The sequence below is a fragment of the Bos grunniens genome, chromosome 15 (assembly GCF_055505025.1).
Source record: "Bos grunniens cultivar Pamir isolate PY7600 chromosome 15, Bosgru_T2T1.0, whole genome shotgun sequence".
NCBI lineage: Eukaryota > Metazoa > Chordata > Mammalia > Artiodactyla > Bovidae > Bos > Bos grunniens.
Genome location: NC_141179.1, coordinates 42,444,438 through 42,471,177, shown reverse-complemented (window position 1 = coordinate 42,471,177; position 26,740 = coordinate 42,444,438). Strand labels below are relative to the sequence as shown.

Sequence of the window (26,740 nt, the reverse complement as noted above, 5' to 3'; positions counted from 1 at the left end):
CTGGATTGGAGTTTGGGATCAAGAGTGGATGACATACTGGATAAAACAGGAATTTATTCCAGGAAAGTGAGGCTATTGGTTTGGTCTAGAATGGAGGTTGTGGAGATGAAGCCCATACACATAAGAGGCACTAGGTAAAATTGACGGTGTTACAAATCTATTTAATCAGTTTCTTTTCTTGTTCACTCAAAACAGTGATTACAAGCTAATCTAATCACATTCTATAATTTAATGTAAACACTAATTAAAATGTCCTTAGTCAAATTCTATAATCAAAACGTTGATTACAAATTTAATCCAATTCTTCAACAATTTTATTAAAAATCACAAATCTAGCAGATTCTCATATGCTTCAAAGACCCCCCACCCCCCAAAACCCCAAACAAAACCCACACAAAATACATGAACTAGCACAATGATTACGGAATTCACTGCAACGTTTCTATTTAAGCTCGTCACAAAGGTAGCACAGATATGACGAACGAAAAGTAGCTGCTAACTGAACCACCAATTTGCGTTAAGGAATGAACCGACTGTCTCATTCATGGTAACCTAGAGTAGAAAATGAAACTGGCCAGGCCCACCTGGAAGAGGATAAATCCGGGGCTCGGGGGCGGAATCGGGCTCAGGAAAGGATGGCTATAATTGGCCAGAATTCCCATGCCAGTCACGGGCGACAAGGGCTTCCCTTGTAGCTCAGTCAGTAAAGAGTCTGCCTGCAATGCAAGAGACTTGGGTTCGATCCCTGGGTCAGGAAGATCCCCTGGAGAAGGAAATGGCAACCCACTCCAGTATTCTTGCCTGGAGAATCCCATGAACAGAGAAGCCTGGCAGAGTCGGACACTACGGAGCGACTTTTCACTTCACTTCACTTCACTTCACACACGTCAGTCAGCGGCCAGGCCCCGAATCCGAGCCTCATTCGCCCCCAAGGTGGGCGGGGCGGATACGCCCTCCACCTATTTATCCCCGCTCCTGGGCGGCTTCAGGTTCAATAGCCTCAGGCCCTCGGCGAGGTGGGGCTACGAATCTTCCGAACCCGCCTTTAAAATCGGGGAACCTGAACCACAGGAGGAGCGTTCCCAACGGACAGGCCCTCCCGCGGGGAGAGTTTCCGGGGCAGGGGGCGGGGCTGCCGGAAGTCGCCGGTCGCCGTCTGCTGTTCGTTGTTTGAGCGGCTGACGGGAAGGAGAAGCCGAAGCTCCGGCGGCGCTGCGGGGCTGCAGTCACAACTGGAGCCCGAGCCGCCGCTCGTCTCCGGACGAGCTGTAAGCCAGGAGTACCGGCTGTGGACAGGCGGGGCCCGACGCCCGCTCTCCTTCTGATTTCACCATGTCGCGGGGCTCTATTGAGATTCCCCTTCGGGACACTGACGAGGTAAGTGTCGAGCATGGGGGAGGGTGGGGGCCGTGAACTTGGACGATCTCCCCCTCCCCCTTTCTCCCGACTTCGCTTCCGAAGTAAGAGCACTGTCTCTCCCAGATCGAACTCCCCTACCGAAGCTCCGACCACTTCCTTCCCCAGCCCCGGCACCCTCCCAGGCTGGGAGCATCAGGTCCCCGAAACCTTGAGGCCACCCCGAGAAGGAGTTCTTGAAAGTTCCCCCCCAACCTGCTCGTATTTGACAGTACTCTGCTCTTCCTAGTTCAGAGGCGCGGGAGTGTGAGTGTGCTTGATCAAATGTTAGGCACCTCACAGACCACAGAGGTGGACACTGATGTCACTGTGTTCTCTCTGCTGCTCAAACTAAGTATCTCTCCCCGGGAATATGTAGGATGTCGCCCTTCCTCCCTTAGAAACTCGAGTGTCGCTGCACAAGGCTCTTTCAGCGAAATAGAGACCCCAAGCCGCTGCTGTGTGCTGATAGAATTGCCCCCCTCTCCCTTGTCTCGTCTTTTATGGATGGCCAATAGCTTGTCTGAGTAAAGCTCTCAGAATTGCTGTTGTCTTATTGGCTATCTCATATTCTTATTTGTTTGTTTGATTGAGGTACAATATTGAGATGTGTTTCACTTACCATAAAATACAGTGGTTTTAGTAATAGTCACAAAGCAGTGTAACCACCACCACGATCTAATTCTAGAAAATTTTTCTACTGTTATTTTTGTGCCACAGTCAGGAGTGTGTATGACACAAATGCTGCCTCCATGAAGAATGTGTGCAGTGGCAACTCACGGTTGCCTTGCTTCTAGGATTGTGCTTCTTGTCAGACCAATGACATCAGAGTGTCTGGGGTGCTTATCTACACTTTACCTGCATTATGCATTAAGCAGAGTTCCATTTCATTTTTTTCAAAGCTTTTTATAATTCTAGGGATTTGAAGACAGCTAGCAGGATTTTTTTGCTATGCTTTTACTTTACTATTCCATATAATGTATTTGGCATATGCTCCTTAAACATTTCTTAACATATACTTGTTTTAGCCTTACAGAAAGTGAACACAAATCCTATGTATTAAAAAAAAAAAAATTCTACGTATAACCAGCCTGATTAATCTCTGGGAAAAGAGCAGTCCGAGGAGACACATGAATTTCAAAAAGAGAAACAGGAACTTCCCTGGCACCCCGTGGTTAAGACCCTGCGTTTCCACTGCAGAGGGCACAAGTTCGGTCCCTGGTTGGGATATAAGATCCCACATGCTGTGGTGGCATGGCCAAAAAAAAAAAAGAAAAATAAGAGTTAAAACCTACATTTTGTATTTTAGGTCATTGAACTTGATTTTGATCAGTTACCGGAGGGAGATGAAGTTATTAGTATTCTGAAACAGGAACACACACAACTGCACATATGGATTGCTTTGGCGGTGAGTATTCGTGTAACAAATACTTTTTATATGTCGACTGGAAAAAAATATGTGGTTTCTGTTTTCAGATACAGTAATAGCCAGCTTGGGTGAATGACAGTACCGTGTATGTGGAAGTTAATTATATTATAGTCCAGTTTCCTAAGTGGTCTGCTGGCCTCTGGTAAATTAGAATATGTTGGTAAAAGCAAAATTCACTTAAGCCAAATAGTACTCAGTATTGAACATTTGATTATTTAGTGGTTATTCAGTGAGGACTGGCTTATGATTTGTGGATAAACTGAGAAAAAACAAGGTGCCACGATGTAAACAATCCAGCACCCTCTACCCTCCTCAGTACTAGCTGCATGATTATGTTTCTTTTTTGTGGGAACATTATAGGAAATGATTATAGTAGTGAAATACAGTGAATACTTTAATCATTATTCCTAAGCAAGTTTGCCACAGGTCACTTTTCATGTAAGGATATAAACAAGGCATCTAATGTTATCTTGAATAGTCAGAGAAATAGATCTGGAATTAGGTTTGTGTCCAGTGCTCAAGCCTAACTCTTGAGTTTCTTAGGCATGGATTTACAGAGAGGTACTATCAGTGACAAGCAGTGCCTTCCTGACTTAAGTGCTAAATTTTCTCAGTCTTTAGAGAACAGGCCATTAATGCTTGTCACTCATTTTTTTAAAACCAGAAGGGAACTTAAGTTTTTTTTTTAGTACAAATGCCTCCTTTCACAGCACTTATATGAAAATTGGAGTCTTGCAGGGTTAGCATGACACCTGTAGTAAGATAAATTTATGAATCATTGTGGGCTACAGGTTGTTAAAACAAGAAAGAATGTAGGCTTTGGGATTAGAAAGGCCTTTGTTTAAACTCCAACTCAGCTGCTAACTAATTCCGTGACCTTCAACAAATGATCTATCTTCTGAGCCTATTTCCTTATCTAAAATAGGGGGTTGTTAACACTGAATTAAAAGATAGTTGTACAGATTAGAGATAATGTCTATGAAACTCCTGGCATTGTTTGTGGCCCAAAGTAAGGGGCTAATGATGGATATTCCTTATAATATTAACAAATGAAACAAATATCCACAGAAGTTATTCAACAGGCGCAAAGTCATAGATAATTTTTGGTGGATCTAGAACTAGAACCCAAGTTTTTTGTTTGGAATTCTTTATACCTCTCACTATTTCTTTCTCTCTTTGGCTCTGATTTACTTTGAAATCAGTTAATTATTACTGAGTAAGGAGATGGAAACATTTGTAATGATTTTAATTTTTTAAGCAACTTGGTTAGATATAATTCACTGTAGTAAACTGCAGACATGACTGAGCTACTGAATACAACACAGACATTTGAGAAGTTTTAGCACATATATACACCTGTGAAATGATCATCATATTTAAAATAATACATATATCCATCACCCCTGAAACTTTCCCCCCAACTCTCCCTTCCCCACCCTCCCATAGTGTCCAGGCACTTATTAATATTATTATGTATGATCAGGTAAATTAAGTCAGATTTCTTTGAATTTATGAAAGTGGAAAAAAATGCCATATGAAAGCAAAATAGTGCCCAGGCAACCCCTGATCAGCTTTTTGTCGCAGAAGATTAGTTTGAGATGTATTCACGTAGTTGCATATATCCAGTAGCTCCTTTTTACTGCTGAGCAGTAGCCATTGTACAGATAGACCATGCCCATTCACCTTTTCATCAACAGTTTGGTTGTTTCCAGTTGGGCCCTATTACACATAAAACCTCCGTAAACATTTGTGTACAGTGTTTTGTATGGACATACAATAACTCTAACTTAATTATTTGCCTTATAGCTGGAATACTACAAGCAAGGGAAAACAGAAGAGTTTGTCAAGTTGTTGGAAGCAGCACGTATAGATGGCAATTTGGATTACAGAGACCATGAAAAAGACCAGATGACTTGCTTGGATACATTGGCGGCCTATTATGTTCAACAGGCTCGTAAGGAAAAGAATAAGGACAACAAGAAGGATCTTATTACACAGGCAACCCTATTGTATACAATGGCAGATAAAATTATTATGTATGATCAGGTAAATTAAGTCAGATTTCTTTGAATTTATGAAAGAGGAAAAAATTGCCACATGAAAGTAAAATGTGTGTAATAGGCAACAGAGTTTCTGAAAAAACTTTTTTTTGTATGGTTGATAAGAACAGTAAAAAAGGAGAAGCGTTCCTTATTAAAATAGAAATTTCTTATACTGTTGAATTAATATGGGCAGATTTAGCATAGAAATTTATAAACATGTTGAGTTGGTAACTCTAACATCCTCAGGTGAATTTCAAATGTATTTTATGTATTTTAAGGAGTTTGAACTTTTCTTTTTGTCATTTTTCCTGGCACAGACAGCTTGCATTTTGGGATAATTTCTCAATTTGTGATTCAGATTTCTCAATTTGTGATTACTGATGGTTTAAACACACTATAGTGATAGAGGAATTTGTGTGATGCTTGACTGCTCTCCTGTATGGTTTTGATTTTCATATTACACATTTGTCTTATCATGGTTAGTCCTGGGTAGAGTCAAGTGTAAAATGGTACGTTACTTTTTCAGAACCATTTGTTGGGAAGAGCCTGCTTCTGCCTTCTTGAAGGTGACAAAATGGATCAAGCTGATGCACAGTTTCATTTTGTACTCAACCAGTCTCCAAATAATATTCCAGCACTGCTTGGTAAGTCATTTTCAGCAACCATCTTAGGAATCTATTTTTCAGCATGTGCCTAAAATACATCTCTTTGTTGATAGCTCCTTAGTAACTCGGCTGGGCAGCAAAGTAGAAGAGCTTTACCTTAGTAAAAATAAAACCCTTGTGGGGTGGGGAGGAGACTTTCCTGGTGGTCCAGTGGTTAAGAATCCACCTGCCAGTGCAGGCAGCATGGGTTCAATCCCTGGTCCGGGAAGATTCCACATGCCATGGAGCAACTAAGCCCATGTACCTCAACTACTGAGCCCGAGTGCTTTAGAGCCTGTGCTCCACAACAAGAGACTCCACCCAAGTGAGAAGCCCATGCACCATATAAAGGAGCTCCCATTCACTGCAACTAGAAGAGAGCCTGCATGCAGTAACAAAGACCCAGTGCAGCTAAAAATAAATAACATTTTAAAAAACAAAGAAACTCTTATAGGGAGTTCCCTGGTGGTCCATTGGTTGGGACTTCATGCTTTCATGGCCAAGGACCTGGGTTCAGGGCCACCCAGTGTGGCCAAAAAAACAAAAATGAAAAAACTTATTGCAGTAGATCATCATTTCTGTTGAAATTACAGAAATAAAATATATACCAGTTAAGCATAATTTGTAATCTACTTCTAGAGAATCAGTAAACAACCTATTTGGACAGCTCTAAGCTAATTTTTGTTTTATAACATTTCACATAAATATAGGACTGTTCTATTTATAGACATAGATTAATACATCCTTATGGAAAGCAAGTTTAAATATGAAATTGTTTTTACTATTTTTGACCGTTTTTTACTGGGAGATATATTCGATCTAGGTGAGTTAGTGGAGAGTATATAACACTTGAGTTCTTTAATAAGTGCATGTTTATTTTTAAAAATCATTACAGGTAAAGCTTGCATTTCGTTTAACAAGAAGGATTACAGAGGCGCTCTAGCTTACTATAAGAAAGCCTTGCGGACTAACCCAGGTTGTCCAGGTAAGAGAAAAACTTCAAGTCTAAGCTGTATATGATCCAACTTAAAATACTGATATTTGATTCAAAGGCTGAACAGAAGTAGTTCTTAGTATTTGCCCTATACTTTTTTCCTTTGCAAAATCACATTCATTTAGCAAATTTTGAAATTAAATGTTAAGTGTTTCCAGAAGGACAGGGTGTCAGACTGTGTCAAATTCTGTTAGGCCAAGTAAAATAGGGAATGAAAGTTGCTCATTGGATCTGGCAACGTACAAATCATTAGTAACCTTGATAAAAGCAGTTCTATTGGAATGGTAGAGGTGAGATACTCATCGGAGTGGAGTCCAAAGAGAAAAGGGAAGGAAAGGAATTGGAGGCAGCAAGTATAGAGTCTAATGAGCTTGACTTTCTAAGGAAAGTAGGAATGAAGAGACACTGGAAAGAGAAATGGAATCAAGAGAGGATTTTTTAGGATAGGAGTGTGTATGGATGAGAATGATCTAGTTGAGAGGGAAATTTTGATGATGCAGGAAAAAGGGGAGGGTTGCTGGTGCAGTGACCTTAGATGAGAAGGGGTAACATCTAATGAGCACTGGAGAGGTTGGCCTTTGATAAGAACATGGTTGACTTTTGGCACGGCTTTGAAATTGGGAAGCATTTATAAGCTTAGTTCTGTAGATGTGCATGTAGCCAGTCACTTTATTTAAGCCTATAATGAAGCTCTCTGTTTAAAAAATTGCTCTTTAAAAATTAGATCTTGAAGGTACAGTATAGCCAGGCATATTGGAAGATAAGAAAAATAACATTATTTTTCTGACCTCCAGTGAAGCCAAGATTGTGATATACCCAAAAATTTTATAGTGGGATTATATTGAGGTTAATTCTGGGATTTTGCAACTTATAAATAGTGTTTAAGCATTTAAAAAAATTTGAACCCAAGAATGCCTTAGTTTGACAGACTAAATAACTTGATTTTATTTTTGTAGCGGAAGTTCGTTTAGGAATGGGCCATTGCTTTGTGAAACTTAACAAACTGGAGAAAGCTCGTCTGGCATTCAGCAGAGCCCTGGAACTCAATTCCAAGTGCGTAGGAGCATTGGTGGGACTGGCTGTTCTAGAACTCAATAATAAAGAGGTGTGTGATTAAAAAAACTGTTTAGTTTCTGACCGTTTTGTCAGGTGAATAGTATTAAATTATATATTGAATTATATCTCAACAGAACTGTTGAAAAATGCAATCTTATGGAGTCTTTTCTATTATTTGCCTTGGGGATTAGCAGTAAATTGTTTAAGACAGTGATATCAGGTATATTTATTACATTCAACCAATTTCAAAGGGCAGGAAATGCTTTCCAGTGGCAGTGTTTCTGCAGTTAAGTCTGTTAAGAAAGCTAAATTCTGAAAGTTTAACTCACTATTTGAATTTATTTCTATTATTTTTCCTTTAATTTTTATAGTTTTTAAAGATTACTTTCCATTTGCGTTATTACAGAATCTTGGCTATATTCTTCATGTTGTACATTACATCCTTGAACCTTTCTTACACCTTGATAGTTTATGCCTCCCACTTCCCAACCCCTATATTGTCCCTCCCCTCCCCAACTGGTAATCAGTAGTTTGTTCTCTATATCTGTGAGTATGCTTCTTTTTTGTTGTATTCACTAGTTTGTTGTATTTTTTAGATTCATACAGCATTTTTCGTTCTGTGACTTATTTCACTTAACATAATGCCTTCCAAGTCCATCCATGTTGTTACAAATGGCAAAATTTTATTCTTTTTTATGGCTGTGTTGTATTCCATTGTATGTATATGTGTGTGTATCACATCTTTATCCATTCGTCTGTTGATGGACACTTAGGTTATATATCCTGGCAATTATAAGTAATGGTGCCGTGTATTTTGAGGTAGTGTTTCCAGTTAATATTTTGGTTTTTGAGCTGTGTACCCAGGAGTGGAATTGTTGGGTAGTATGGTGGTTCTATTTTTAGTTTTTTGAGAAACCTTCATGCTGTTTTCCTAGTGGCTGTGCCAATTTATAATCCCACCATCACAGTTTGAAACTTGTTATTGCTGGTGAGAAAGTTAAAAAGAACGATATTTTGGTATCTGAACTTAGATTTGTATAATCTTATTTCTTCAGACTAGAAAGGAAACTTTGAAAAAGTGCTATTTAAGTAATGTTTCACTCATCCCTGCCATCACTGTGTTTCTTTTAGGCTGATTCCATCAAAAATGGTGTCCAGCTTCTTTCCAGAGCCTATACAATTGATCCTAGCAACCCTATGGTATTAAACCACTTAGCAAATCACTTTTTCTTTAAAAAGGTAGGAGAAATCATTTATTAAAGTTGTTTAATGTTAAATCCTTATCTTTGCTTTTCTGCACTGTAGTTGACACTTTATCTTTTTAACTTCAAAAGAAATTTTAATCAAGAGAGGTTTTTTCAAGTTAGAGTTTGTATTAGTATCTAGGTATGTCTGTTTGTTCATTCAATCATTTAATAATTATTGACCCTGTATACCATACCCAATATTGTGATGGAGGTGTGAAGTTCAGTAAGACAGTTTTCACACTCAAGGAGTTGAGTTTCATAGAAAACCCAGACATGTTAACAAATGTAAATGTAAAAATAAAGGTCTCTACCCTGCTGTGGCAGAGAAATGAAAGAGGAAATGATTAAGTGGTTAAGAAAAGTGTTTACCACCAAGAAGGAAAACGCTCTTGAGTTACGTTTTTAGAAGACGATCACTAGGTAGCTGAAAGAAGAGAGGCACAGCTCTATGAAATAGTCTTAGTTTTTTGCTTGTTTATTTTTGTATGTTGATCATGATGTCATTTTTAAAGTTGCCACTAATTCTGTAGAACAATGGCATTCTAGATTTCTCAAATACTAGAAAAGCTTTTATATAGTTGGTAAGCATGAGTTTAATCATTTTGCAACTAGGTACTAAATTATACCAAGAACTTTTAATTAAATAGCAGTTTAAGTAAAAGTTCACAAAACTACATCGATCCTTATTAGTAATAGATGCTATATTGCTGTTATTGTTGCTATTGGTATGCATTCTATCCTTACTAAATGCCAAGTACTGTTAAAAGTGCATGCCATGAATTTATGTAATATTCAAAACAATCCTCTGAGGTAGGTAATATTTTCTTAATTTTGTGGATGAATCATGGAAGCAGAGTTAATACCCTGAGGTCACACAGCTGTTAACCATGGTGCTTTCTTCTCCCTGGCTATAGAAGCATACTCCCCTTTCATACTGAATTATTAATTAAACTTTATGCTATAACTATTACAGTACTAAAAGGCAACTACTTAGGGAGAAGATGGAAATGTATTTTAAAAGTAAATGAAGTGTTACTGTTTTAAGATAAAACATTAGCACAAGAAGGCAATGGCACCCCACTCCAGTACTTTTGCCTGGAGAATCCCATGGATGGAGGAGCCTGGTAGGCTGCAGTCCATGAGGTCGCAAAGAGTCGGACACGACTGAGCGACTTCACTTTCACTTTTCACTTTCATGCATTGGAGAAGTAAATGGCAACCCACTCCAGTGTTCTTGCCTGGAGAAGCCCAGGGACGGGGGAGCTTGATGGGCTGCTGTCTATGGGGTCGCACAGAGTTGGACACGACTGAAGTGACTTAGCAGCAAGTTAGATTGGTTTTTATTGGGGAAAAAAACAACAAAAAACAGAGGACTAATGATTCTAAATATTTGAGTGCATATCTAGTAGTCAGTGCTTACAAATGTTAGGACAGCTTCCTTGAACCAAATGAGAATAATGCATTTTTAATTTTCAATGCTAGTCACCCTTGCACTGCTGAAGATACAGACTTGCTTCTACTGAGCACAATTCGTATTTCAGAACCTTAAAGATTACCTAGGTGAAATATGTAAATCAAGGGAGTCTATTTGAGTGTTACTGAATACCTGATCTATGATCAGTGCTGTGCCAGGTGTCATGAGGTCCTCTTGCACTGAATATGTCTGTAAGGTTTACAGAGCATGTTTATATGTGTTTTCTCAGTTTGTCATTAAAACAACTCTAGAAGGTACACAGGCTATTTCCAAACCCTCATTCCAGTGAACAAGATGTAAATTTAGCTAAAGGCTGTATCATGTAATTAAAACTGTGGAGTTTGAATCACTTAGTTCAGATTCTGGCATCACCATTATATATAGTTCTTTGGCTTTGGGCCAATATACTGATTTCCCTAAACCTTAATTGCTTCACTTGTAAAACAGTAATAATACCTACTTTATAGGATTTGAGGGGTGGTAGTTAGGGTTGTTAAATGTAATATCCACATTACATACTTACCTAATGGGAAACAGTCCGTGTTAAAAGCTGCAATCCCATTATTATTTATAATATTTTAAAAATGTCAAAAACTTTACATCAGACCAGATTTCTGGTCAGATGAATAAAACACATTTCCTATTAAAACTGAAACATTGTTTCTACCCCTGATGTATAAACTCTGAGACACTTGGCAGAATAATCAAAAGGAAAGTCAAATCTAGTAGAAAGGTCATGACCCATGCATTCAAATAGAGTTGAATGCAGGTCCAGGCACTGTTACCTTCATGTGGCAGAACATATCCTTGGAGTGGGGAAGAAAGTAAACTGAGTTCTAGCTTTTCACTTTGGATAACAAACTTAATACTTAAGTTTCTGTTTTCCCATCAATAAAATGGTAATAATGACATACTTTGCAGGGAAGGTTGATTAAGCTTAGAACTAATATAAGTATACCTAGCAGAGTACTTTGGAGAAGGCAGTGGCAACCCACTCCAGTACTCTTGCCTGGAAAATCCCATGGACAGCGGAGCCTGGTAAGCTTCAGTCCATGGGGTCGCGAAGAGTCAGACACGACTGAGTGACTTCACTTTTACTTTTCACTTTCATGCACTGGAGAAGGAACTGGCAACCCACTCCGGTGTTCCTGCCTGGAGAATCCCAGGGACGGCAGAGCCTGGTGGGCTGCCATCTATGGGGTCTCACAGAGTCGGACACGACTGAAGCGACTTAGCAGCAGCAGCAGAGTACTATGGATATAGTGAAAGTGTAGTCGCTTAGTTGTGTCTGATTTTTTACAACCCTATAGACTGTATCTCACCAGGCTCCTCTGTCCATGGAATTCTCTAGGCAAGGATACTGGAGTGGATTGCCATTTCCTTCTCCGAGGGATCTTCCCAACCCAGGGATCAAACCTGGGTCTCCCACACTGCAAGCAGATTACCATTTGAGCCACAAGAGAAACCCTTGGATATAATAGTTCTTATTAAATTGTAACTGCTCCCATTACTGTTAATAAGGGACTTAACTTCTCTTGGGTTTTCTCATCACAAAAATAGGCCTGATGCTTCAAAGGATTATTGTGGAGATTAAATGAAGTAATAGACATACTGAGCAAATGTTAAGTACTATACAAATGTTAGTTCCAATCTTCCCTAAGTTTATCAGCAAGGGGAATAAGGAGAGTGATTTGTAAATATGGGTACAGTGCTGTTATTGTTAATTCAGTTAACAAATTTTTAAAGTGAAATTTGAGGAACCCTATGACTGAGACCAGTAGAGTTGTTGGAGCTTACCCATTGATTTTTGGGTCTTCCTTGTTCAGGATTACAGTAAAGTCCAGCACTTGGCTCTCCATGCATTCCATAATACAGAAGTGGAGGCCATGCAAGCAGAAAGTTGCTATCAGTTGGCTAGATCATTCCATGTCCAGGTAAGTTAATTTTACACTCTGGAGTATCTTAATTCTTTAATGGTTTTCCAAGTCTTTTAAAAACTGTTATATGTATTATTGGTCTTGTTTTATTTTCATTTTTTAGGAAGATTATGACCAAGCTTTCCAGTACTACTATCAAGCTACACAGTTTGCCTCATCCTCTTTTGTGCTGCCTTTTTTTGGTTTGGGACAAATGTACATTTATCGAGGTGACAAAGAGAATGCATCTCAGTGCTTTGAGAAAGTTTTGAAAGCTTATCCTAATAATTATGAAACTATGAAAATTCTTGGCTCTCTATATGCTGCTTCAGAAGACCAAGAAAAAAGAGATATTGCCAAGGTACGCTTTTAAAAATCTTAGTTATTTTCTGGTAGCTATCCCTAGATGCTCATTTCTTGTTATTGCTTATAGAAATACATTGGACTCGGTTTTGATAGCTGAGTTTGTTCCAGTTGAAATAACAACTGACATTAAACAGGGTAGAGTAGTTACCACATTTTACTTTCATAGCCTAGAGTTGGAATGCCTTAGCTTAATGATCTCTTTTTATCCCAGGGCCATTTGAAGAAGGTCACAGAACAGTATCCTGATGATGTTGAAGCTTGGATTGAGTTGGCACAGATCTTAGAACAGACTGATATACAGGTATTTGATCACATTTTTCATCTACCTAATGTGTTTTTGGTAAGCCTGGTATAGTGCTTCTCTCTTTTTCACTTACACCTTATTCTGTCCACCATGAAAATACAGGGTGCCCTGTCAGCCTACGGAACAGCAACACGCATCCTTCAGGAGAAAGTGCAGGCTGATGTCCCCCCAGAGATTCTGAATAACGTGGGTGCCCTTCATTTCAGACTTGGAAATCTGGGTGAGGCAAAGGTAGGAACGAAGGACTAGTTCCTTCTTTTGAACTATCAAGTTCAGTGCATGCTTTTTTAGATGTGTCAACCAAGTCTTTTCACAATGTAATTTTCTTTTCTTTCTCCTAGAAATACTTTTTGGCATCTTTGGATCGTGCAAAGGCAGAAGCCGAGCATGATGAACATTATTATAACGCCATTTCTGTTACAACGTCATACAATTTAGCCAGGCTGTATGAAGCGATGTGTGAATTCCATGAAGCTGAAAAACTATATAAAAACATCTTACGGGAACATCCTAATTATGTTGACTGTAAGAATTTTAAACTTTATTTTTTATGTATTAAATGCTCACAACAGCAGCAAAAATTTAGCCTGGAAAAAATCTTTCTTGGAACTAATAATAAACAGTTTTAGGGAATTTCCTAGTGGTCCAGTGGTTAGGATTTCTTGCTTCCACTGGAAATTAACTCCCTGTTCTGGGAACTAAGATCCTGTAAGCCACACAGTGCAGCCAAAAAAAAAAAAACTATTGAAAAAACAAAACAACTGTTCTAAAGGTTATACCTTTTCTTCAAAGCAAATTTGTGGCCTTAAAAAAAAAAATGCAGCTTCACTTAAATTTATCCTGGAAACAGAAGGAAACAACTGAAAACCAGTGGGACCATATTTTATAGACTAGTCCATCTTCAGTGGGTCAGCTACCTCTACTAGGCTTTTAACAACTCCTTGACGTATTTGGTTATGGGTTTATCTTTATGGTGGGTTCTGTTTTGATTTACAGTGTTTTTAATAGTTATAAAGGACAGGGCCTTTCCTGTAAATAATTATTCCTAAAAATGTCCTACCTTGAGTTTTTGCAACCTGAACAGTGTGAAATTTGGAAAGTTTCTAACTAAAAATCATTTATATGCTGTACTTCCCTTAAAAGAACCTAAAGCTATGATGTTTTGACTCTGGTCAAATCAAGGGCTAGTAACTTGACCCCTATTTTTTATTCATACTATTATGAATAAAAAAGTGATTTAAAATAAATAAGATTTTAGTTGAATTCCAGGCTTAATCTGAACTGAGTTGATAGGCAATTATAAACCATTGTTGGTTTCTTGAGAGAGTGACATTTTCTGGAACAAATAACAATTTGACATTTGTGTGGCACTCCCTAGTGGCTCAGATGGTAAAGAATATGCCTGCAATGCAGGAGTCCTGCGTTCAGTCCCTGGGTAGGGAAGATCCCCTGAAGAAAGAAAGGCAATCCACCCCAGTATTCTTGCCTGGAGAATCCCATGGACAGAGGAGCCTGGCTAGCTACAGTCCATGGGGTCACAAAGAGTTGGATAGGACTGGGTGACTAACACTTTCACTTTTAAAATTACTTAAGGTAAAGAGACACAGTTAGAGGTCAGGTTTTCTAACTAATAATCCCTTAGTAGTCTGTGTTTTCACTATTGTGTGATATGCCAAGCACAGTGCTGTATATCAGAGAGAAACTGGAAACAAAACGATGACAAGCTTTTAAAATAACTTAGCTTGAGATAATGACTTGATCCAGAGTACCAGCTTGAGGAATGGAGTAGAAGGGAGAATCTGAGATTTCAAACAGGAAGGTTTGATGGTATTGAAGTTGCACTTTAACTTATTAGATATTTAATTAGCTATATCACTGCTTGATATTTTTTCACCTGTGATGTGTTAATTGAAAGCAATTATTTTAAAAGTACAACTTTAAAATTATGATCCTACTTTATAGCTAATATTTTAAACATAAAAACTTGTGCATTTTCAGGCTATCTGCGCCTAGGAGCAATGGCTAGAGATAAAGGAAACTTTTATGAGGCTTCAGATTGGTTTAAGGAAGCTCTTCAGATTAATCAGGTTGGTAATAATAACTCTTGGGTTTGAAAAAAGAATTACTTCACCATTTTCTTTCAGTAAATCAGTTTTTTCTTCTAATGGCTGTCTAGGTTGGCATCTCCCTCCCCTTTTTTTTTCCCATTTACTTTTTAAAGATACTAAAGGGCTTCCCTGAGAGCTTAGTTGGTAAAGAATCAGCCTACAATGCAGGAGATCCTGGTTTGATTCCTAGGTTGGGAAGATCCGCTGGAGAAGGGATAGGCTACCCACTCCAGTATTCTTGGGTTTCCCTTGTGGCTCAGCTGGTAAAGAATCCGCCTGCAATGAGGGAGACCTGTGTTCAATTCCTGGGATGGGAAGATCCCCTGGAGAAGGGAAAAGCTACCCACTCCAGTATTCTGGCCTGGAGAATTCCACGGACTGTATAGCCCATGGGGTTGCAGAGTCAGATAGAACTGAGCGATTTTCACTTCACTTCAAAGGGTGTAGAGTCATCTAGATGTTTGGATTGTGGCCCACAATGAGAATTAGATTTCACGTCACAGCCTAGGACACACACACGTGTATACAAACAAAGAGATCAGGTTTTCTAACTAGTAATCCCTATACTTGAGATCAAAGTTTTATAAATTAATAATGATTTGTAAAATCATATTGTCCTAGACAGTACATTGATATTTTTACTGTATTCCATTTTATTGCATTTCTTATGCTGATAACTAAACACTAAATTGATTTTACAAGTCATTAATCCATCTCAGCTCTCAGTTTGAAAAACACTGTTGTAAACGTAGCCTATAAACCTCTCCAGGAATCACCTATTGTGGAAAGAATCCAAATTACAGATCTTGCTTCTTTTTATATGTGTTTTTAGGACCATCCAGATGCTTGGTCTTTGATTGGTAATCTTCATTTAGCAAAACAAGAATGGGGTCCAGGCCAGAAGAAATTTGAGAGGATATTAAAACAACCAGCTACTCAGAGTGACACTTATTCTATGCTGGCCCTTGGCAACGTCTGGCTTCAGACTTTGCATCAGCCCACCCGAGATAGAGAAAAGGTAATCTCTTTTCATTTCTTTAAAACAAAGTTGATTCTTACTTGATTCTTATTTGAATTTTTTTAATAATCTTTTTATAGGAAAAGCGTCATCAGGATCGTGCTCTGGCTATTTACAAACAAGTACTCAGAAATGATGCAAAGAATCTATACGCTGCTAATGGCATAGGTAATTATAAGATTTGGATATCCATAATTGTGAAATAAATGCTTTTGGAAGGATGTTTATAGATCAGATTTTCTCTCTAGTTTTTTTTCTGGCTACAAATAGGAAGTTCTAATTCTGTGAACCTTTTTATAACTTTAGGAGCTGTTTTGGCCCACAAAGGATATTTCCGTGAAGCTCGTGATGTATTTGCCCAAGTAAGAGAAGCAACAGCAGATATCAGTGATGTGTGGCTGAACCTAGCACACATCTACGTGGAACAAAAGCAATATATCAGCGCTGTTCAGATGGTAATGTTTTATTTTTCAAAATATTTTTATTTTGTGGTCATCGTTGAGCAGTTTTCTTAACCATTCTGGCCTCGTCTGTTTAGAGGTTTATAATTTTATAAGGTTAAGACCAGTCTTTGATGTCCAGACAGAGATGTGAGTCCTGGCTCCACCATTAATTGCATGTCTTAGGCATGTCTCTATAAGACAGAAATATGTGTAACCTTAATCTCATAGAATTTTATGTGGATCCAGAATGAAAAATACTTGGCACTAATTTGCCTAGCATAGCAGTAAGTGCCAGAAGATAGTGGGATTTATTATTCATTTGGGCTTCCCTAGTGGCTCAGCTGGTAAAGAATCCTCCTGCAATGCAGGAGACCTGGGTTCGATCCCTGGGCTGGGAAGATCCCCTGGAGAAAGGAACAGCTACCCACTCCAGTATTCTGGCCTGGAGAATTCCACGGCCTGTATAGTACATGGGGTCGCAAAGAGTCAGGCACGATTGAGCAATTATTTGCTCATTTTATCCTCTTCCTTCTCAGATGAGAGAACTGCATTTCAGAAAGGTTAAAAGACATTTAAAAAGAAAAAACTCCCTCCATGGGGATAAGTTTTCATAGCTAGAGATTTTTGTTATACTTTTCATATTTGTTGATTACTTGAAGTAAAAGAGTCATGCCCAGCATCTTTAGCATAGTGAGCATCTTTAGCATACCTAGTGAAAAAGGAAAAATGCTCTTATTGAAATTATTATGGCCAGAAAAAAACAAGTTTCTGACCCAAGGTAGAAGATATGAGCAGTCCAGGCTCTGGGAAGTAGTTAACCATTTTTTCTAAAAAGGACGAGTAGTAGTAGTATTATTGGAAAGGTAACTTGTCACAAGGACTTACAGAACCTTGATTGCATATGGTAGTCTCAGAGGTTGTATTTTTGGAGGTCAGCCTTCTTGGTCTGCAAATCAATTGCTAGGAATAATCAGGGAAAAACCATCTAACCGTCTTCACCGAGAAGAACTTGCCTACGACACTCCTGACATTGCATGGTCAGAAACTGACTTGTTCGTGGCAAAATTAATACCAGTATTGCTATATTAGTTTTACTAAGAGATTAACAACCAGAACTGTGAGGCTTCTCATATTGATTGCCAGTAGCTTCCACCAGCCCTAAAGAAAGGTGGTAGAGCCCCATAGGAGCCAGGTGTATGACTTCTGATAAATCATCATTAAGTCTTGTCTAGATTGTATTGCTAAAGATACAAAAAGACCTTCCATCTGTTTCACCTGTCAGTGTTGGTCCACATTTCAAATGGAAAGACTATTTCGACTATGTAATTTTTCTTATCAGGTTTTTATGTTGTGAAAATGTATGCTGGTGAATGTCAAGAATCAGTCTCAATTTAGTCTTTGAAATTAACCATCCAGAAGATGGTTTAAAGCTAATTTAAAGCTTTTCACATAGCTTTAAAATCACTTGAAATTTTCTTATAAAATAATAGTATATAATTGTTGTTGTGCTTTAATTAACTTTTTCTCTTTTTGTAGTATGAAAACTGCCTCAGAAAGTTTTATAAGCACCAGAACACAGAAGTTGTGCTATATTTGGCCCGGGCCCTCTTCAAATGTGGCAAGTTACAGGAATGCAAACAAACCCTGCTGAAGGTAAAAAAAGAGAACTCAATTCTGTGCTGGTTTGTATTTTTTACTCTGTTTTACACATGCTTACATGCCTAATACTCTAACTAAAATTCTTTTCATGTCTTTATAACATATGAAAAATTTGCTTTGTTTTTATTTATAGGCTAGACACGTGGCACCCAGTGATACAGTTCTTATGTTTAATGTGGCCTTGGTCCTACAAAGATTAGCTACCTCTGTCCTGAAAGATGAAAAGAGTAATCTGAAGGAAGTACTTAATGCTGTGAAGGAACTGGAGCTTGCACACAGGTAAGATTTTGTACCTGTTTTCCAAACAACCTTTGAAATTGTTTGTTTCTTTAAACCCATATGTCTCAAAGGAGAATCATTCTCTAGTAGAATCATTCTGGCAACTTTTAAACCAAAGCAGACAGCTGCCACTAGGTGACTTCAAACCATAGCCAGGATCCTGCTAGAATTGGATCCTATAGTCCGACCCCTATAACTGGCTAGCTTTACAGGCTTGCCCTAGATTTTTTATTAATCTGAGAGTAATATGACCCAGCATTTTACACACTAGAAACTTTTAGACTCCACTTATGTTGTTTTGGAGAAGGCAGTGACACCCCACTCCAGTACTCTTGCCTGGAAAATCCCATTGATGGAGGACCCTGGTAGGCTGCAGTCCATGGGGTCACTAAGAGTCGGACACGACTGAGCGATTTCACTTTAACTTTTCACTTTGATGCATTGGTGAAGGAAATGGCAGCCCACTCCAGTGTTCTTGCCTGGAGAATCCCAGGGACGGGGAAGCCTGGTGGGCTGCCGTCTATGGGGTCGCACAGAGTTCGACATGACTGAAGCGACTTAGCAGCAGTAGCAGTATGTTGTTTTTACCTGTTATACCAGTGTCTTCTTTGAGGTACGAGTTTTCCTTGAGCTAAGATTAAGGCCTTTCCTCTTAAATAACTGAATAAGTTTATTTGGCTCAACTCAATTTATGTATGGGGAGAAGGCAGTGACACCCCACTCCAGTACTCTTGCCTGGCAAATCCCATGGACAGAGGAGCCTGGTAGGCTGCAGTCCATGGGGTCCCAAAGAGTCGGACATGACTGAGCGACTTCCCTTTGACTTTTCACTTTCATGCATTGGAGAAGGAAATGGCAACCCACTCCAGTGTTCTTGCCTGGAGAATCCCAGGGACGGGGAAGCCTGGTGGGCTGCCGTCTATGGGGTCGCACAGAGTCGGACATGACTGAAGCGACTTAGCAGCAATTTATGTAACTTTATAGTATTTAGTTGGTAACTCAGTGTATGTTAAAGTTAAAATCTTACATCTCTTCAGGTTTTATCCAGTCTTATTTGAGTTCTTGTTTTAAGTATTTCTTGCCTTGGCTAATAAATTATATGTGCTTTCATGGCTTAAGCCTCCTAACCTCCATGCTGACATATTTAGTAAACTTGGTGTTTAGTAAATATTTGTTGCTGGAATTGATTTTTGGTTGTTTGTGAATTTACTGATAATGTTAAATATAACTTTATCTTCATGAACTTGCTGGTATTGCGTGGTATGTTGTTGAGAGTTCTTTTTAAGTGAGTTGTATATGTGTTTTTCCTATTGAGATGACAGCCCTTTGTGAATACATTTAAGTATTAAGTGTTCATTAATTTCAGTCAGTATGTAAGCCTTCTCTGAAACTTTTTTTGAAAACAGATTTTTAATCTGTTTTTAATCTAAAGGGTCTGTTCCATTAATTTTTTTTTTACGTATTTTATTTTCTCATTCCATTTAGATATTTCAGTTACTTGAGTAAAGTGGGAGATAAAATGAGATTTGATTTGGCCCTCGCTGCTACAGAAGCCAGGTAATGTTACTGTTTATGGAGGGTGACTTTGGGTGAGGTAGTGATATCCATATGGGCTGGGAGAGTGACACAGCAGTGAGGGATTCTGACCTTCTAGGCATCAGTCTTTCACACTCCTCTCTGGGATGTTCTACCCTGGGCTAAGGCTTTTTCTTGAGGGTTCTTTTGGGGAATATGCCAAAGTTAATTTAGTTTAAGTCCTAAAATTATATGGGAAAAGACTTTTCTGATTTCACTAACATCAGTTATGTAGTCAGAATCAAGACACAATTCCCAATGCTGAGTTACATGTGAAGATATTGTTGGGAATCTTTTTAGCTGTGCTTTGGGAAGACAGTTATGATTTGGAAACTTAAAATAGTTGACAGTATTGGCTTATGAGAAATTAAGTTAATTTTGCTAATTAAGACTTCTATGATCCTGCTTCAAACTTTTAAATATGTGTAAATAATGTAAATGCTCTGAGTTTTTAAATAAAAAGTATACTAGCTACATTCATATTTCTCGAAATTGGGAACGTTCTAGGCAATGCTCTGACTTACTGAGCCAGGCGCAATACCACGTGGCTCGGGCACGCAAACAAGACGAAGAAGAAAGGGAGCTGCGGGCCAAACAAGAACAAGAGAAAGAACTGCTAAGGCAGAAACTTCTCAAAGAACAGGTATTTCTTGTGTTTGTGGTGATACTAGAATTAAAGGTGGGCATACATACACTTTGTATGTTAGTTCATCAAAAGTTCTTTTGATGATAGCCATGATTTTATGGTCATAAGAACATTTTGATGAGATTTTCCCCTACCCTTTTTCCTCATAGGAAGAGAAACGTCTCAGAGAAAAAGAAGAGCAAAAGAAACTTTTGGAACAGCGGGCCCAGTATGTAGAAAAGACCAAAAATATTCTTATGTTTACTGGAGAGACTGAAGCAACAAAAGAAAAGAAAAGAGGTGGTGGTGGTGGACGGGTAAGATGTGACTCCAGCTGGAAATGAAGTTAACTGACTAAATGCACTCAATATTTAGTCATGCTTTGGCTTCCTCCTTTGCTAAAGGATAGTCTTCAACGCAGAGAATGCTTTAAATGGTATCTAGTCTTTAGAAATGCACTTCAGTGTTAGTTTTAGTATAGTTTATCTTGTAGCAACCTTGCAGTTGATGGTCTTTGCTGTGAGAAACATTCATCCCAATTAGCAGTTTTAAAGTATGGGCCTCACCATGCACCTCTTCAGTGTGACTCGGAGGGCTGGTGGCATGAGGCCTGTTTCATACAGCCATATTCTACCAGCCAGGAAAGCACTGACTGTGGTCTTCTTTGGATTTCAGCGTTCCAAGAAAGGAGGAGAGTTCGATGAATTTGTCAATGATGACACCGATGAGGACCTGCCTGTCTCCAAAAAGAAGAAGCGAAGGAAGGGCAGTGGTAGTGAGCAGGAAGGCGAGGAAGAGGAGGGCGGCGAGAGAAAGAAGAAGAAGAGGAGAAGGTAGCATCATGGGAAAACCTTTTCAATCACCTCATGAAAGTGGGGAACGCCTCTCACCTTCTGAATCTTAGGGCTAGAATTTGGGAACACCTGGTAATCTCTTGATGCACCCAGACAGAAACCTTTCATGCTCCTGCTTCCTGCTTTAATCCTAAAATGGACCCCAATTACCAAACACTACAAATTTCCTTCTGAGAGCTATGAGTCAGTCATAATTGCCTTTCTTATGTCTATAAAATTGCAACACTTAATTGGAAAACCTATGCAATTTAGAATGAGAAGAGTTAGTGGGTCCGTGCCAACTGTCTATCTTAATAACCTTACAAAAGCCCCAAACCTCAGTTTCTCTCTGTAAAATGGTGAGAGTCATGGCTCACTTCAAGTTTTACAGGATGTGTAAAATGTGAATTTAGCTGAAAGAAGGGCTTTTCATCCTCCCATGCCATCCACTGTGAGGACAAGTGGTGCCTTGTCCCCTCTTACCTGGAGGGGCCCTTGAACTCTCCCACTCCTCTCATGGTGCTTCCCTGTCCAGGAACCTCCAGGATTACCTAGGCCTGTTCTTCCCAAACCGAGGCTGACTCTGCTTGTGGGATTCAGTCGGACACACTGACCTGTGGAATTGAAGCTGTGGCTGAATATTAGCAGACCTAGGATGAGTAGTTGGGAAGGAAGGAAGAGGAGGGGGAGGATGCTGAGTCTGGAGCCTGGATCTTTTCTCACATCCTCTGTCACTCACCCAGGGCAAGATCTGAGCTTATCTTACGTTCATTAAGAGGGCTCAGCAGTGACTCATGTGGTCAGCAGACTGCATAAATCCATGATTTATCTGTATGGCAGACTGCTGAGCCTTGTGCAGCGGCTGCACGTTGTGGCCCCACAGTCTGGTTGCAGTCAGCACCCGTAGAGGAGGGCGTTGAGAATGACTCGTACTATTTGAATGGCGAAGAAGTCTTGGGCTTTATAGGCATATGAGTGAATCTTGACACACGTTCTTTTGGTGTTCACTATAGACCTCCGAAGGGAGATGAAGGATCTGATGATGATGAAACAGAAAATGGCCCCAAACCGAAAAAGCGCCGTCCACCAAGAGCAGAGAAGAAGAAGGCTGTAAGTGTCCAACACGTTTTTCTGTCCCTGGTAGGCATAAAAGATGTCTGCTAGATACATCCTTCTCCTGCAGTGTCTTCAAGCACAGACGCTTGTTTTTGAAGTTTGTTGGTTGCCGTTTGATTGTATCATTGCAGTGCAAACCCAATTTAACATGACATCCTAACGGAAGAGTCCTCACTAATCTATTATGTGTGTTCTTTCTTTAGCCCAAGCCAGAACGTCTGCCTCCTTCAATGAAGGGAAAAATAAAATCCAAAGCCATAATATCATCAAGTGATGATTCGTCTGATGAAGATAAACTGAAAATTGCTGATGAAGGGTAGGATATTTTTTGCTTGGTGTGTTCTCCTAATGAAAGATAACCGAGAGTGGTCACTGTGACAGAATGTCATCTCTGTAGTTTCTTAGAATCTTAGAACTGGAAGACACCTTATCACACACCTTATTCTGATCTTGTCATTTTGTCTACCAAATATTTGTCCCTTACAGGAGGAAACCTATTTTGAAACCTTCTTTCTTCATGGATATTAGTTGAATTTTTCTATATGACATCCTCCTACACAAAATGTATCATTTGGCTACACTGCCATTGACTGGCTTAAAGTAGTAGGAGTAGCTGGATCTTGGTCACAGGAAGAAAGGCACTTTCTTGACCATTCCGTCCTTTGTCAGGCAGGGATGACTTAGCACTACCTGCCTGTGGAGGGCTTATCCTGCACTCCTTTAGCTTACAGCCCACTTGGTCAAACAGTATTCTGTTGTACTTGTCCTGAACTTGCCCCTGAAGCTCCACATTTGGATTCCTAGACTAGAACTCTTAATACCGTACTACGCCTTGTTCTTCTGATGGCCATTTCACTGATAGCCATCATTTCACTGATGGCCATCATTTCATTCATTCATCCAACAGATATTTGAACATCCATGTTATGAAGTGAGTGCTAAGTGCTGGAGATGCAGAGGAAAAAGACATTGACCCCGCCCAAAGGAATTTGTGCTTTAGAAACAGTAGAGAATGACAGATAAACCAAAACTACAGTATACTGGGGAAAGTGTTATTACTTATATTTTCCATTTATTGCTTGCCAGGGACAAGCAAGCAATGAATCTGGAGTTGAAGTAGTGAGGGTAATTACTGAGATAAATTTTGTAAAAGGCTGTTTAAGTCTTTTAGAAGAATAAAGAGTCCTAATCACCTGTACTTCTAAAAAAAAAACCAAACCAATAAATAATAAAAGTTTTTAAAATAAAAGCAAGAGAGGGAGTCCTGGTGGGTTAGAGGTGAAGCAGCAGTGAGAGGTTAGCATGTTGAAGGGGCTAGGGGTCTGCGGCCGGGGGTGGGGTGGCTAGCCTGGTATGGTAAAGCATCTGTGAAGATGTTTGGTTCCCATTTTCTCTGAAGACAGTGGTTGACACAGATTTGGATTGCTTTTCCACTGGTCCTTGCCCACAATGTTATCCTAGTCCATTGATTAGAGGCATGATGGTTAAACCCTCAGGAAGTGTTTCCTTCTTTAGCCAGATGGAACGGAGTGAATTAGATTCAAGGGGCCCACTGGTACTTGGTGTATATACAGAAGGAATATCCAGCATCCTCTTCTCCATGCTTCACATCCTTTCAGAGTGACCTGAGTTACATGATATGTGTCTAGATTTCTTTCAGATGTAAGCACAAAGAGCCTCTCTACAGTCTGCAGGGATGTTTTCATTGCTGGGGAGAGTAGTCTGTTTCACCTCCATCACCCTTCTTAGACCGACCCTGTAGGATTTAATATTCCTTTCTTGGTATATTTGTCATGGAAACCCAAACCAAGGAATATGCCAGAGGAGAAGCATGTCCCTCCTGGTGAGCGCAGTGCAGTGGGGGATTGGGGGGAGGTAGCAGCTGTCACAGTGGTTAAGGGAACGTTTGTTCCTGTAGGAAGCCAAGATTACCTTGCCACCACCATCCCGAGCATTAGTCCCTTTCCTTTAACATCTGATATGTAGAGGAGAAACTTGGGCAAAAGTAAACAAGCAAGCAGCAGAACCCCCTTAGCACAGCTTCCTATGCAGAGTAAGTCTAGTCCTGTCAGAGGGCATCAGAGCAGAAGCAAATCCCAGAATAGGAATGGTGACTTGGCTCCTTGGCCGACTCCTACACAGATGGGACAGGGGAGCCCCACTCGGCCAACCCTTGGGAGAGGGTTCATGTCCAGAGTCTCTGCAGCCAAGTCAGGTCCTAGGTTTTACCTCTGCTGCTATGGATTTGCTTATAAAGATAAATGTATTCCTTCCTTACATAATTTTACAGGTGAAATTGAGAAATGCTTCATTCTGATGAAAGGTGCCTGGTATGACCAGTGAGAGTCATCCTTCACTGTTTTTATTCTGTCTTAGAGCTAATGTGCCTTATTCTTTTTGCCTACGTACTCCCCTTTTTATTATGAACAACATCTCATTTGCAAAAAAAGTACACCAAAGAAATATTACAGTAAAAACACCGATCAGGTCCAGAATATTCTGCCCTTCTCTTTTAAAAGGGCAACCCCCGATTGTCAGGTGTTGTCGTCCGGAGACCTGGCCTGTAACAAGCATTTCTCTTTGCCAGGCATCCCCGCAACAGCCACAGCAACAGCGACTCGGATGAGGGCGAGCGGCGGAAGAAGGGTGCCTCCTCGGAGAGCGACTCTGACGAGAACCAGAACAAGTCCGGCAGCGAGGCCGGCAGCCCCCGGCGGTCCCGGAGATCCCACTCCGATGAGGATTCGGACAGCGACCAGCCGGCCAGGAAGCGCAGGCCCTCAGGCTCCGAACAGTCGGACAACGAATCCCTGCAGTCTGGGCGGAGCCGCTCCGCAGGCTCTGAGATGGACTCCCGGCCCGCGTCCCCGAGTGCTGAGTCGGACCACGACTCCGAAAGAGCATCTGACAATGAGGGCTCCGGCCCAGGTTCCGGAAATGAATCTGAACCCGAGGGATCCAACAACGAGGCCTCGGATAGGGGCTCAGAACGTGGTTCAGATGATAGCGACTAGGCTTTATTTCATGAATATGCTTCATCTCTGCAGGAAACTTTTTTTTTACATATGAAAGCTGTGATAAAAACATTTCAGGTGTTTGGTCAGTGGTGAAATTTTTGCTAAGGCAATTTTTTTCCCTATCCATTCGTACATTACTATGACCGCAAGAGATATTTCCCGTGCTAGAGTCTAATATTTGAGTCTCTTGAGCAAAAGGTGACTATTCTTCATTATGGTACAATTCCACCTATTACATGTGAAAACCCCAGAAAAATAAACCCACGTGCTGAAGCATTCCTACAGAGTTTTGAGTGCCTACAACAGTGGCACACGTGTCATCTTTGTATGTTAAGCAGTACACTGTTTGGATTTCTATTACAATCTTTTACCAAGTGGTGTGAGAAACTTGGTGTTATTGTCTTTTTCCATTTCAAGCTTAGATCAAGAATATTTTTATTTTCTGGAGAAAGAGGTATCTACTGTATAATTGCACCAAAGTACAAATGAAAGGAAGGTTTCTTCGATAGGGTAATACTGCAGCCATGTAGATAAAACCACAAATATATCGTTAGGTTGACTAAGATGTGGAAAAATGCTTTTCTGTTAGTAGAATGCAAAGACCTACCTAAGCCACATAATAAAATTCTTTTACCAATTTTTATGTGTAAACTTTGTGTCATTTGGGGAGGGGGGGAGCAGTACATTTGTATATGAAAATTTAGTATCAGTAAACTGCAAATATTTGGAAGAACCTGAATTAAACAAGGCTGTTTACTCAAAAGTTTTGTAATTCTTTGTAGATTTCTGGAGTGTTTTTAAAGATGCAAGAAGCTATTTACAGGGACTTTCTTGGCAGGCCACTGGTTAAGTCTCTGGGCTTCTCATGTAGTAGGGGTGGGTTCAGTGTCTGGTTGGGGAACTAAGGTCCCACATGTAGTGTGGCCCAGCCAAAAAATTAAAAACAAAAAAACTATGGAAGCCAAGACATGGAAGCAACCTGAGTGTCCATCAACAGATGAATGAATAAAGAAGATGTATGTATAATGCATATATAATGGAATACTACTCAGCCATAAAAAAATATTGCCACTTGCTGCAATGTTGACAGACCTAGAGATTATCATACTAAGTGAAATAAATCAGAGAAAGACAAATATACACTATCACTTATAGGTGGGATCTAAAAAGTAATAGGAATTTGTTTACAAAACAAACACA

The 26,740-nt window shown here is 39.8% G+C and overlaps 1 protein-coding gene and 1 long non-coding RNA gene across 2 annotated transcripts; one reads left to right on the top strand and one right to left on the bottom strand.

Annotated features, from left to right (window-relative positions):
• Nucleotides 1-422: 422 nt before the first annotated feature.
• LOC147357739 (uncharacterized) lies at nt 423-1,294 on the bottom strand. The gene is made up of 2 exons (XR_015142067.1): nt 802-1,294; nt 423-716 (listed from the first exon to the last, which is right to left on the bottom strand). It is a non-coding gene; the product is annotated as an uncharacterized LOC147357739 (long non-coding RNA).
• CTR9 (CTR9 component of Paf1/RNA polymerase II complex) lies at nt 1,159-26,179 on the top strand. The gene is made up of 25 exons (XM_086340040.1): nt 1,159-1,377; nt 2,705-2,803; nt 4,631-4,870; nt 5,393-5,510; nt 6,406-6,495; nt 7,461-7,609; nt 8,692-8,799; nt 12,108-12,215; nt 12,322-12,558; nt 12,775-12,864; nt 12,970-13,098; nt 13,209-13,392; nt 14,866-14,954; nt 15,808-15,993; nt 16,074-16,161; nt 16,300-16,448; nt 17,973-18,089; nt 18,229-18,374; nt 19,860-19,931; nt 20,457-20,592; nt 20,745-20,891; nt 21,250-21,407; nt 22,421-22,517; nt 22,727-22,839; nt 25,111-26,179. Exons 1-25 carry the CDS (start codon nt 1,333-1,335, stop codon nt 25,535-25,537), a joined length of 3,522 nt encoding a protein of 1,173 aa, XP_086196166.1. The 5' UTR covers nt 1,159-1,332; the 3' UTR covers nt 25,538-26,179.
• The last annotated feature ends 561 nt before the right edge of the window (nt 26,180-26,740 follow it).